The sequence below is a fragment of the Cyprinodon tularosa genome, unplaced genomic scaffold (genome assembly GCF_016077235.1).
Source record: "Cyprinodon tularosa strain WSP-4 unplaced genomic scaffold, ASM1607723v1 ctg74, whole genome shotgun sequence".
Lineage (NCBI taxonomy): Eukaryota > Metazoa > Chordata > Actinopteri > Cyprinodontiformes > Cyprinodontidae > Cyprinodon > Cyprinodon tularosa.
Window position 1 is genome coordinate 1,273,869 of NW_024039496.1, and position 13,858 is coordinate 1,287,726.

Consider the following 13,858-nt stretch of genomic DNA (forward strand, 5'->3'; position numbering starts at 1 on the left):
ATGAACCCTGTGAGTGCTTAATTTAATATGACATATTAAAAAAATCCCACCATCATCCAGCATATGTTCAGTTTCTGCCCAAATATATATGTAGATTTTTGTAACGGGGATAAGGATAATTCAAAACTGCTTTTTTTTTTAAATGAACTTGTTCACTACTTCCAAACTCAGCATCTCTTTTCATTCCTGTAATAAGAAGTTTCTTTTGAATGGATTTGATTAAAGTTTAAGTCCCTCGGTATAAAATAAATATTTTGATGGAGATGAGAAATCTGCTTCCTCGTTGGTGAATAACCAATAGTTTGGATCCAATCATTTAAATAAACGGTGTTAGTTTTTTTTTTTTTTATATATATATATATATATATATATAAGAATTGTGCTATAATTTCTAGTCACCGATCTGTTGCTGCTATATTTTAATTTGACGAACCGGAATTTGTCGATGTTCTTTTTCCTGTTTGGTGCGATTGCAATTGCGGATCTTGACCTGGCCGGACCTTATGACCACAGTGTACCAATCTTCTCATGGCTACTTCCAACAGGATAATGCGCCATGTTATAAAGTGAATCATCTCAGACTCATTTCTTGAAACTTTTCCACTTAAGTAATTGTGAATTGAGCATATTGACAGACAACATTTTATTTTTTATCTTAAATGCAATTTTTTTTTTATAATTACTGCTCTAAATGTATTGCTCTGTCAGCTAAAGATCTGTTTTGGTCTCTATACTTTAATTAAATAAATCAATTCAAGCTAAAATGGAAGAGGCTATACTAAGCCTGATCTCTTTGTATCAGAGAATTTCTTACCCAGAAAGATGTCACTTGGGGTAAAACCCCCCCTGCAACCCTGGTTTGCATTTGTATAGCTCACAGCATGTTTATTTACATGTTAAAGCCTCCCCTAGAATTCCATGGGGGGGGAGGCATGGGGGGAACACTGCCTAAGAGAGTCCACGTCAATTTCTGACAATTTACGGGAGTTTTCGGCGAAGCCTGCAAATTGTCGTAAACTGCCGCTAACCTGAAGTTCCACGACAATCTACAGTGCCGCATATTGACGAAAATCCCACTTTTCATGCAGTGTAATAAGCACAATTTGAAGGCATTCTATGGGACTGATAGCCACTTATAATGGCGATTTATTGGGATGATAACATTTGAAGCGCAGCTGCAAACAGCCACCGATTTACTGTGTAAAAAAAAAAAAGATTGAATCAACATGAGGAGGGACACATGAGATGATCCACAGGTTCTGCCAGAAGATTTTACCTAAATGGATACATTGATCTACTGCCATTCCAGAAATAATATTTTGATGGTAAACCGTCTATGGCAAATCTTTTTAAAATGACAATTTTCTATTAAATATAGATTTATTTTTCTTTCAATTACTTTTAATAAAATTTTTAGGTAAAATAGAGAGGGTTTGTTTTAATGGGTGGTGGCACCTTTGGTCTTCCATACTTCTGAATATGCTTCCTGTACATCGCGTGCTTGTAGGGTCTGGGGGCGGTATTTAAAAAAAATAAATAAATACATGTTCTTGGCGTGTCTTTTCCGTCGTTCTCAGAAATTAGACAGACCGTTTTAGCAGAAAAAAGGCTCCCTGAGTTATTGTGCAGTTTTGTTTCGGGCTCTTCCTATTTTTTCTTTGTGAAACGATGCCTGCAGTGAGTAGTTTTACTATCAGCTGCGAAGCGCTAAACGTAGACCAGACTTTTTCAGAGGGAGACACTATAACTGGACAAGTGATTCTGTCCTTATCCAAGGAAACCAAAGCTAAGCGTCTGTTTGTGAAGGCTAAAGGGGACGCTAATGTGCACTGGACCGAACGGAGAGGCGACACGACGCACACATACTCTGCGCACCGGAGATATTTTAAACTGAAACAGTTTTTAATCCCAGAAGACTCAGAGGGTAGGCCTACAGTTCACCGCATGCTTGTTGCTTTTTATTTAAATTTTTTTTTTTTTTTTTTTTTGTTCTACCTAAGTTTTCAATCTTTCATTAACAAATGCCCCAAACAGTCCCCATTAACCCCCCTCCCTCTCTTCCATTCCCACCACAAACACAGAAATACACAGGGAAATAAAACGAAAAAAAAAACAGGGTGGTGGCGCAATTGTTTTGCTGTTTTTATAAGTTTGAAGCAACGGTATAACTCGGTAATGAGAAACTGAAGTTGCTTAGGGGCCCCGTCACTGACACCACCCCACGCATTTGTGGATTAGGAACTATCTGTGAAGATGTTAGGGTGCGAAGAATTCCACTTTAATTATTGATTGGCTGACCGGACCGTATTTATACCCCAAGACATGGTAGATTTCCGCATGATGGTGAGCCGTTTAAATGCGGCATCAATAGCAAAGCAGAAAGTGGTACTTTTAATTATTATGTTAATAAATGTGTATAGTTCATTAAAAAAATACACTCATATAATATGTTTCAAACCGCAATAAAGATCTGAATAGAACGATGTATTTTTTTTTACAATACGTCTTGGAATTATGGGTAATTCGGGTGGTAGGGAGGGAGGGGGGCTGGTTTGGAGCCCAACAAGTTAATGTGCTGCTGAACAAATCTCACAATTTTACAGGAAAGTGAAATACTGATTTAAAAAATTGCCTCTAAAATGTAGGTCTTGAGACATATAGGTCATTTTTGTACATTACTAAAATAATTAAGCTGATAAACAACATGGAGGTGTTCTTTGTAATGTGATCTTGAGCCCAGTTGCTACTGAGATATTTTCAGAAAGAGCTTTGAAGTATATTTAACTTGTTTCTACTAAAGAGAGAAATGCCTCACAGCCTTTGATAAATTCAAGCTGTTATATTTGTTATTACAGTTACATTCATTATAGGACCAGCTTTAACCCATTAAGATAATAAATGACAGCAGAATTTGTTGAAATTATTGTTTCTGATATATTCAGTGATGCTGAACAACATGCACCCTTTAACCAATGAAAAAACTGACTTTGACAATGCGTCAATTGATGCGTTCTGGGCTTTTGATGAGAGGCCGGTTACTTTTTCTTTATCAATTTTTGATACTATTGTGGGTAGATCTGCTTAACTCTTCCACGTGTAACAAAAAAACAGCTTTATTCAGAAAGACATTGCTATTGTGCTTCTGTCATTTATTACTGGAGGCAGTTTGTACTCTATATCAAATGGACTACTACTGTACTGTATGTACTTTTCCTTCTAAATGTCTTGTTACAAACAAGTAACACAGGTGCTATCCAGCAAAGCAATCTCTACACAAAGACATTGACTGCAGCTGCTACTTTTGCCATCAGGACAATGAAACTCATCCACCTATTTTGGAAATATCCCTTCACTGTAGCTTTTTGGGAAAAACTTTATTCGCTATATACAAACTAATATTCTTAGTACCTTTTCTGTTAAAAACTCTGATTCTCTTTTTTTATTTATTTATTAATCTCACACTGTAAAATTGACCTCTGTGCAGTGTGGGGTTAAGGGTCTTGCTCAGGGACCCAGAGCAGGGACCCTGTAGGGATCAAACCGGGTTCTTGGAACCTTCTCAGAGCACAACAGCACTAGCCACTAGGCCAACACTTCCCTGCTTTTTGATTTTTCACAATCCCTGTAGATATAGACAAAAATATTTTGGTGTGATTAATTTTTTTTTTTCCATGTGAATAAATGTTAATTTCTGGTAAAAAGTTGTGATGATTCTACTTGCTCTAATTATCAGAACACAAAGAATCAATACAATCATCTTCAAACCACAAAGCTTTAAAGACTTGATGCTTTAAAATGTTTTAATTGCTGCTGTTAAGTGCTATGGTTTTTGTATTAGATTATTCATAATTTAGTTTTGCTAACCCCTGGCATGAGTTTTTGTAATTCAAACTTTTACTGTACCACTTTAAAAAAAAAGGACTGAGAGGGGAAATTAATGCACTCTGGGCAAAAGAAGATTTAAAAATAAATTAGGACTGAGACACTAAGGGAAAGAGAATATTTCAAAGAAGAAGTAGAACTTTATGGGTCGAATAGCGCTTTATTTAGTGAGAGTCCTTGGTGGGCCGCTGCCAGTTTTTTCCCATCTGGACACTGGGAACTAAGAGTGCGCCAGATCTAACACAGTTAATAACTTGGTTATTTAACTGGCTCTGATATATCGCCTGTATGTGTAGAGCTTGGCTGAATCTTATATGGGGAAAACATTTTATGCCACACCACTCAGTTGTTCCTGGAAGGACCATTAAAAGGGACAAAACTGAATCAATGCAAGTTTTATTCATCCTTACTCAATTAGTGTGCAGGAAAATTAAGGGTATAAATTAATTAAACTAAATATATCCTGTTTTATATCTGCATTTCCAGAGACTGTTTTGCCGGTAGGGAACCATGTCTATAACTTCAGCTTTAGGGTCCCATCTGAGTGAGTACAACACAATACACTGACAAAACATTTTCTTTAACTTCCACATTTCAAATTCTTCTCACAAAACAGTGTGGTTGTCTTATACTGAGAAAGGAGGTAAGTTTAAGCTAAAAATCTTGCAACAGTTTCATGTGGCACATTGGTAAGGTGGTTTCCAATAACAGAGAACCTACTGCTAAGGTACTGTCTGGATTTCTACACACTCTGTAGTTCCTGAAATGAAAATGTAAATAGGTTTTAATGAAAATAGCAACAAACATACAACAATGCTTATAGTTTATTTTAAAGTGGGGTTTAAAATGTGTTAAAAATCTTTATTTTGTGATATAAGATGCACATTTTTTTGTATTAATTTATTTAACTCATCCTTCCATGTTTTGTCCACCCTTACTTTTTTCTAACTATTTATTTTTACTCATTTTGATTTTATTCTTTCACATTAAAACATTTTAAGATGATTTCATATGTTTGTCTGATAACCTCATTTACACATATTTTTAACAAGTACTCAGTACTTGAGTAAATACTTTTTTGTCATTTTATAGTCTTGCTTTCCTGAGTATCATTGCTCTTATTCCAGTACAAGCTTTAGCTACCCTTTCCACCTCTGATTGGAGCATATGAATGAATATATGGCATTATATTCATTCACTTATCATTAAATCACCATCATGTCTGTTATGCAGAAACATGCCATCGTCTTTCAGAGGAACTCATGGAAAAATTGTCTACAAACTGGAGGCCAAACTGTCCAGGAGCTGGAGGATGGATTCCACTGCAGAAAAGGAGTTCAAATTTGTTTCCAAGTCATTTTCCAACTTCAGGACCCTTTTAGTGCGTATTATATTCATTATGCTCAGACAATAAGCACAGATTATTAATTGTTTTTTTTCACCAATATCATGTAAGTGAGACTAGACAAAATCATTCAACAAAAAGACGACTAAGATGACTGTCAAAGTTGATGTCTGAATGATGATTTCATTCAAAAGTTTTATTGCATCTAAAAGGTTACAGTAACAAGACTAAACGTATCAGCCATATTTTATCTCAATACATGTTTTGAGTGGAGAAAAATTGACTATTATACTGTAATAGCTATATCTCACATGAGACAATAGAAACAAATTTCACAGCATTTTGTACTTTCAGTCACACTGGCATCACATTCAGTATACCAGTATCAGTATGGTTAAATTAGCTGAGTTATGAGGTAATATAAGTAAGAATTTACTGTTCATAACTGCAGAAATCTTTACCAAGGAAATGTTTTGCAGCCATATTATATATCACTGTTGTACTCTTGGTAAAACTTTGAATGTGCCACCTGAAATCTAGCTTTAGGGACATTTGGGACCTGAACTTTACTCCAATATGTAGATCATATTCTAAAGGTATGTTCACATCGAACGCGAATTTCACAGCTTAGAGCAAAGGATTCCCATGTTAACTCTATGTAGAAGGGTGGATCTGGTGCGAAGCAAACCCGAACGAGGTGAGAGTGGCAAATGGATTGAGGCGACCAGCGCAATTTTGGTGATGGCGACATTTGATCGCCCTCTCGGCCACAAATTAAATTGAAAAATCTTTACTTTTTTTTACTTTTGCGTCGCAAATTCCAGTAAGAGACTAGATGTAGGTGTGAGCTACAGTGAAGGAGCACAGTAGAGATCAGCTTTTTTTCATTAAAAATGGAAGATAGAGAAAATAATGTTGACAAAGGATGAAGTAGGAATGCTCTTAAGAGGATTTAATGTGGCTTTTAAAAAAGCTGTCTTAATTTAGTCCTAGGAATTTTCCATTGTGTTGCCTCCAGTGCAGACAGATGCCTTCCTTACCCAGCTCTCTTGTTGTCTGCCCAGGCAAGCTTCGCTGATCCTCCCCATTGCTCCTTTCATCTCCTGCAGTTAGCCTAGAGTCTAGCTCCAGCCAGCCGTAACCTCTACTCACTCTGCTTCCATGGGTGGCATCTTGGATGTTCCACTGTCCTATCCCCCCGGGCAGCTGTGTTCTCTTACTAATCTAGTGCGCTGATTTTCTGGGGGCCTCCTCCGATCCCCTGCTGTGGTTCCAGAGGATGGCAAGGCTGGCAACCTGGTCCCGGTTCTGTTTTTTTTCTATGTTGGTTTTCCAAAAAAGTAAAAAAAAAACAATCTACTGGACTTTGTTTCCAAGTTTGAAGATGTTTCGCTTCCCATCCAGGCAGCATTGTCAATTCAAATTGACTGAGAATCTTCACCAACATATCCTGGTTTTCTTGCACTGTTTTCCTGCTGCTGTGGTCTGAGCTCCAGAATGCCATCTCATCTACCCTGTGTTGTCCAGGTGATTCGTCCCCCAGTGTGGGAGAGTAGATCCCCGCAGCAATCTGTGACTCACTACGGGAGTCACGGATTGCTGCGGAGACAGCTAGAGACAGCTTTTTTCTGCTTTCTAAAGTAAAAAACACTGCTGGTTACTTTGTAAATACATGTCACCATGATGAGGTGAAACCAACAATGCGCAGATTCCATGATATAGGACGCTTTCTCCAACTGGCCAGGCCGAAATAAAGACAAGCAAAAGCAGACAAAACTGGCAAAACTTTTGTCAAGTTCGTGTTCAGGGGAAAACCCACCTTGATGCAGCTCTTGTGGTAATGACAAAAAAGGTCTAATTAATGGGTGGAGGAGAATATGTAAATGTAGATATTTAGCACAAAGCAATTTTCCAAATCAGAAACTCAACTGCGTTCTTGAGTCTTTTAGAAACTCAGAAAGCCAGGTGCAAACTAACACCAAATATAACTGCTATTGTTGCTGCCACAAAAAAGACATTTTTATAATGGCAGAGGATAGAGAGAAATTCTTGGCGCATGTAAACATTTGCACCTTCAGAAAATAACAATAGCAAAATAAATGAAAAAAAAAAAATCTACAGGCCACCTCAAATTAATGCAGCGGCGACTGCAGACAATCTTTATACTATTAAACCAAATTGATTCCTTTAACTTTTGTTCTTATTTGGTATTTTGATTATTATCTTTATCTCCATGGCTTTGAACCTTATCCTTCTTTTGCAGCCTCCCTCAAACTGTTAGTCGAACGTAAAACCTGCTCTTTTTTCATGGGCAGAACCTAATTGTTTTGCATGTCTAAACATACACAGCTATCTTTGTAGATCAGCCGCAACATGCCCTTTTATTGCACATATTTAACAAATTGCACAGGTAGGTTCTTATTTTGAATCTTTGAAGATTAGGCCCTTAATCTATATTCTTAAACTTTTTTCTTTGGAATCTTGACTTCTTACATTGAAAATGCCTTTAAGCCAGTAGTACCTTAAAGACCCTTCTAGGTAGTTGTATCTCTGGGCCTAGATCACAATCAGTACTCTTATAAAAGCTCTTCAGGGTCACCATTATGACCTTTGCTGTTCACATAAGAACATTGTTTTTCAGATTTTGTCATGAATAAGGTATTTTTTTGTTTTTCTTCTGTCCTTCAGAATGAGCAATCTGGTTCTACTGAGAAGAAGATGGGAGTTTTCTCTAAAGGACAAGTGCAAATAGATGCTACTGTTAACAAGACAGCTTTCGCCACAGGTAATCGGATTCCTTTCAATTATAGGTTATGTTTCATTTCCCAAAATTTTTTTTGGGTTTTTGGTTTAGAGGGTTAAGATATCAACCTAGAATTATGAGCAGAATGCTTGAATTGTGTTATTCAATTTAATTCAAAAATACTTTATTCATCCCAAAGGGAAATTAAATGCGTTGATAGCTATAGGCAGGAAGGATCTTCTGTAGCGGTCTGTCTTGCACCGGATCTGGAGAAACTTCTTACTGAAGACACTGTGTTGTTGTTTAATTATCTAATAAAGAAGATACTCACTATTGCCCATAATGTTCCTCACTTTATGAAGAATCTTTCTTTGCGAAATCACCTCCAGATGTTCTAGAGGAGTTCCTAGAACACAGCCAGCTTTATTTATTAGCTTGTTGAGCTTTAAGTCATAAGCTCTGATACTACTACCCCAGCATATGATGGTAGGTGAGATTACACTCTCCATAACAGACATAGAAGATATGCAGCATCTTGCTGCAAATGGTGGAGGACCTAAGCTTCCTTAGGAAGTACAGTCTGCTCTGTTCTTTCTTTTAGATAGCTTCATGGTTGCTTTTCCAGTCAGGTTTCAAGTTGTCCAGTGGCCTTTCTATGTGGAGTTTGCATGTTCTCCTCATGTCATGTGCATATGTTTCCGATACCACTAAAAACGTGCTGGTTAGGTTAGCCAGTAGCTCAGGCTAACCCTCTATCTGATCTATAAAATTTCATTATATGTACACTGTAGGTATAATGACAAATAAAGCGTCTTATCTTATAACGCACACCAATAACTACTCTAGATTTCCAGAAAAAAAAGTCAGAGAGAGCATACAGTCTATCTTCCTTACAAAAATCAATCCATGACATAAACTAAAACTGCTGCTGCAGACAGTCAACATATATGGATTATTTTTTAGTATAGTTTTAATTCCTAAAATGTAATGACACATGTGTCCAACAAAAACTTCCTTTTGACAATATTGCACACATTGCTGTTTTCTGAAATATGAGGACTGTTGTAGTGTCTGTGGTGCTAAATAGTGAGCAATGAATGAAGCATCAAGTAGTGAATCTTTTGGCAAAGCATTGGGTTGGAAGCCTTCTTTGCTTTGTGAGGCTTCATTTGGCCATCACTAGCTTGTAGAGTCCATCTCATGCAACCACAAGTGCGAAAGCACATAAACATTCAAAAGTGATCAAAACATCAGCCAAAACGCACAGGTACTGAGAAATGGTCTGTGGTCCTCGCCTGCAGAACCACTCCTTTATTGAGTGTGTCTTGCTAATTGCCAATAATTTCCACCTGTTGTCTATTACATTTGCACAACAGCATGTGAAATTGATTGTCAATTAGTTTTTCTTCCTAAGTGGACAGTTTGATTTCAAACAAGTTTGATTTTATTTAAGTTATATTTTGTTGTTTATATGTTCCCTTTATTTTTTTGAGCAGTTATGTGCAGTTTGTAAATTTGAAAAACTCCACAAAGAATGCCAAATCTAGGAACCTTTCACTGAGGCGACATTAATAGCTGAAAGGCAACAATTTCTATCCTTGGCTAAGATAATGGAGTTTAATGACTTTAATGGCAATATACAATAAACATTGCTGCTTCTTTGATTCATCAAAAAGAGGAAGAGACCGATTAAATGAGATTGAAATTGTCATGGTGTAACATAATGATGTGGCCCATATTAGGAGAACTTTATGGGTTTCTCAACTTGTGAAAGACTGGCACATCAGAAACTTTACATCCAGTATTGTTGCTGATGGGCCTGGGCAATCAACTGCATTTTAGCATATCAATGTATAAAACTTGAATTTCTAATCCAGTGAAGTAATCAATTTTGGTCACATTACATTTAAAGAAAATAAGGCACCAAGTCTCAATCCAGCCCTTTAGGTAGTAGTTTTACATTTAGTGAATTTTCTTACCCACCTATTTGTTTTTTTGTTTCATATTCTTGGCTTATGTTTTCTGAAACTATTTAAATTTGTAACTTTGAGGAAAATAAACATTTTATTTTTATTTATTTTTTGCCAACAGGTGAAACTATGCATATATTTGCAAACGTCAACAATGCCTCCTCAAAAAACATGACTCCCAAATTTAGTTTGATACGGACTATCAAGTTTTTTGCGAAAGGAGACTCCAAAAGTGAGGAGCAAACTGTTGAAAAAGTGGTTGATAAGGTTATTAAACCTCACACCCAGCAGGAGGTGAAGTGTGGGCTGAAGATTCCCACTGATGAGATGCCTTCAATCGAGAACTGTGATATCATCTCAGTGACACACCAGTTAAAGGTATGTATCATTATGTGTCAAAACAAATTTTACTTTTAAAGCCTTTTTAACTATAACATTTTCCCTTTTTAAACGTTAATGTTAATTTGATGCTGTTGTATGTGAAACATGATCTTCTTATCAGGCATACCTGTTTTTTTGTAGGTGTATCTGGACATCAGCTTTGCCTTTGATCCAGAGATAATCTTCCCAGTGGTTATTGCTCATCCTATGTTTGTTGCTCAACTTAGTGGGTCTTTGGACCCTTACCCTGCTGGGGCTTTTGGTGGTCCAACTAACAGCGATTTTCCTCCTCCTGTTGCGCATTATCCTGCACCACCATATCCAGGTCCTCATGGTTACCCAGATGCCCAAAGTCCTTATGTACCACCACCCACATACCCTACTGACCCACAGGTCTATAGTGGCCCACCAGGTGCATATCCTTACCAGCCACCTCCCATCTTCGGGGCCCAGACCAACCCAGTACCCATGGGGCCTTCTCCCTATGGATCTCCATTGTCATCGTCCTCTTCCGGGCTTCAACATCCACCGCCTGTCCCTGCTTTCTATATGCCGCCTCCAGACCCTCAGAACCAGCCTGCCTTTGCTTCTGTGCCTCCTTCAGCTCCCTCTTTCAATCTGAATCCCTCTGCTCCTGAATTGAATGCAGACTTTCTGTCTCAAACAAACAATGCTCCTCCAGAATACACATTGCTCTTCCCAACTTCTACTCCAGGAAAATCTAAAGATAAATAACAACATATTTTAACCTTACTTAAGTAGCTAAAACACTTAACCATATAGATTTAACCATGTAAAAGCTTAAAAAAGTGTAAAACAAATAATCTTTATGTGCACTGCAAAAACTATCTAAAATTATAATCTGTGTATTCATCCTTATTTGGTAAATAAGATGATCTGCCAATGGAATTGGTATTTTTACAGTTAAAGTATAAGTAAATAAGAAAATTCAGTTGTTTTTTATCATTTCAAATGTAGATTGTCTTATTCGATTTGCAAAGAGTCTCACTTCCCTGCCTAATTCAATAGAAAATTCACGTATTTTTAGAAAAATTGGCCTACTTAGATTTACATTTTTTGCAGTGTGCATCTTTTGTAAGACCACTGTATGCACTATTAGAAACATTTACACTTGTATGGTATCTAAAAGGATTACTTGCTGTATCATATTACAGGTTATATCTGATGAGTTTAAGTTGCGATGCTGCAGTCTTCTGTCTGGTGCTAATATCATAACTAAAAGCGTCGCCTCGGGTTGTACTCTGGAAAAAAAGGCCATTTAATACGTAAAGTGCCCTTCATTGTTTGCATGAATTTAAGTCTGTTCACTCTACCTCTATATAGTTTATATCTAAAGCATGTTAACACTAGTATTATATATATATTGTATATTTGCTATATTGTATGTCATTTTAAGAAAGTAAATGCATATGCTTTAAGTGGCTGCACAGTTGCTAAAAATGCAGTGAGCTTGTCATTATCATAGATAAAAAGAAGTTAACTTGCTATAGTTTAAAACAGGTCTCAGAATGAGGAAAATGGTGCTTAAGTTCCTTTATTGTGTAAAATAAATATGGTGCTTCAGAAACTGTTGATCTTCTGTTATTTTTTATATCCAAGCCTTTCTTATGTTGAGTGAGAATTGTCAAAAAAAAACAAGGAAACCTCAGGCTAAAAGGTTTAGACTATTAATCTCAGCTTTCACATTTAGACGGTAGTATGAATAGTCAATATTGTATGCATGGATACACCCTTTTCAAGCTCTCGGACAGGTGGTGATAACATATTGGTTTGGGTAAAATACTGACTCTTTTGGCCCTTAAAGGTCCCATTTTATGCTACGTACTCGTACTCGTCGTCTCCTGCTTTATCCGGAGCCGGGTCGCGGGGGCAGCAGACTAAGCAGAGACTCCCAGACTTCCCTCTCCGCTGACACCTCCTCCAGCTCTGTTGGGGGAAGCCCTAGGCGCTCCCAGGCCAGCCGAGAGACATAGTCTCTCCAGCGTGTCCTGGGTCGTCCCCTGGGCCTCCTCCCGGTGGGACGTGCCTGGAACACCTCCCGAGGGAGGCGTCCAGGGGGCATCCGAAGAAGATGTCCGAGCCACCTCAACTGACTCCTCTAGATGTGGAGGAGAACCGGCTCTACACTATGCTACATTTGAAAATAAAAGAGCATGTTTTTGCTGTGTGTGCAGGAAAATTCCTCAAATTAGGCAGATGGTCTTTACTAAAATGTCCTTATCCAGCCCCCCACCCCACCCAATGAGCTGATTTTACTTTCTCCGCCCCATCCTTCCAAAGGCTGTGTGCCCAACCCGCAATTATGACAACTAGTTAGAATTTGTAAAGATAGTCTAGGAGCATGGAATATGCATCAGTTGAAGGCTGTAGCTTGACCGATGTGCTCCTACAGACCACTCTGGACAGCTTATTTCCCCTTATGACATCATCAGGGGAATGCTTTTTAAACAGACCATGTTAAGCACAGATAAGATGTGAGGAAAAGGCAGTAATAGAGGTTAAAGGATTTTTTTTCCACTTGTGAACCTCATACTCTGGCTTCACTGGCTGTGACTGTTACAAAATTTTAATAAAGTTAATTTTGCATTATATGGGACCTTTAAATACCACTTAAGCATTTTGTTCCAGGTCCAACTGTGGTGGTCACAGTGTGTTTCTTTTCACTAAACTATTAAACAGAGCACAATATATAGAAAGATATGAAGATGCAAAGCGCCCTGTCATTTTAAAAAGAAGAAAAGAAATGTAGTATCACGTCTCTGCTGATGCATATTGCCCCCTGCAGCTGCAGGAGGCACAGTACAATAAGGGGGACACCAACAGCCTTCTAAATATGAAAAGAATAAGGAATTGGGCTAGTTTAGCAAAGATACAAAAAAAAAAGAGAGAAATATATGATTACAGTGAAGAATGTTTGTGCTGGCTGCAACCTGTGTACAAAAGAAATCAAGTCTTTTTTCGAAGAAACCAAGGTCAGGTTGGCTAGAGTCAGCCAGGACAGCTACAACACCAAACTGAGCAACATGGCTACAGCAGGTTAACAAACACTGGCTACATATCATATCTATTATCCTAGAATTGGTTTAGACCTGCTTTACCTATCTTTGTCATTCGTTCAGGATGTAGGATCATCAGTAAGTAAAGAGACGTTTTTACTATTTTTAATGATCATTTGTTGATTTGATTCTAATAAACGTGTTATTTTTTTTTTGTTTTTTGGCGGGGGGAATTAAGATAGTATTATCAATATTTGACTGAAGGAAAAAACATTTAAATAGCCAATAATTAAGGCAATATGTGAGAAATGTAAAGGCTGATATCCTAAAAAGTGATGTTGGATGTTTGATCAAGCATGTTTCATGATGCTCTCTCATCTTTTAGCCTGGTAATCTAATTTAGTTGAGTGCTCATTTTCGAGTAAGGCAGCAAACCAAACCGCAGACCATTACAGAGGCAAATGTAAAACACATTTACGCTGCTTCCTCTGAGCATGCTGGTCCTGCTTCAACAAATATT

At 37.6% G+C, this 13,858-nt stretch overlaps 1 protein-coding gene across 1 annotated transcript; it reads left to right on the forward strand.

The window, feature by feature from the left end:
* The first annotated feature begins 1,478 nt into the window (after nt 1-1,478).
* On the forward strand, nt 1,479-11,909 carry LOC119773029 (arrestin domain-containing protein 3-like). The gene is made up of 6 exons (XM_038269816.1): nt 1,479-1,924; nt 4,369-4,426; nt 5,116-5,263; nt 7,916-8,012; nt 10,062-10,318; nt 10,463-11,909. The coding sequence occupies exons 1-6, from the start codon at nt 1,669-1,671 to the stop codon at nt 11,054-11,056; spliced, it is 1,410 nt and encodes a 469-aa protein (XP_038125744.1). The 5' UTR covers nt 1,479-1,668; the 3' UTR covers nt 11,057-11,909.
* Nucleotides 11,910-13,858: the final 1,949 nt, after the last annotated feature.

Excerpts from the sequence above, each read along its gene's own strand:
- LOC119773029 (XM_038269816.1), top strand. The coding sequence starts at position 1,669 with ATGCCTGCAGTGAGTAGTTTTACTATCAGCTGCGAAGCGCTAAACGTA. Across the intron at positions 1,925-4,368 it reads AATCCCAGAAGACTCAGAGG|AGACTGTTTTGCCGGTAGGG; the intron begins GTAGGCCTACAG and ends CTGCATTTCCAG. Across the intron at positions 10,319-10,462 it reads CAGTGACACACCAGTTAAAG|GTGTATCTGGACATCAGCTT; the intron begins GTATGTATCATT and ends GTTTTTTTGTAG.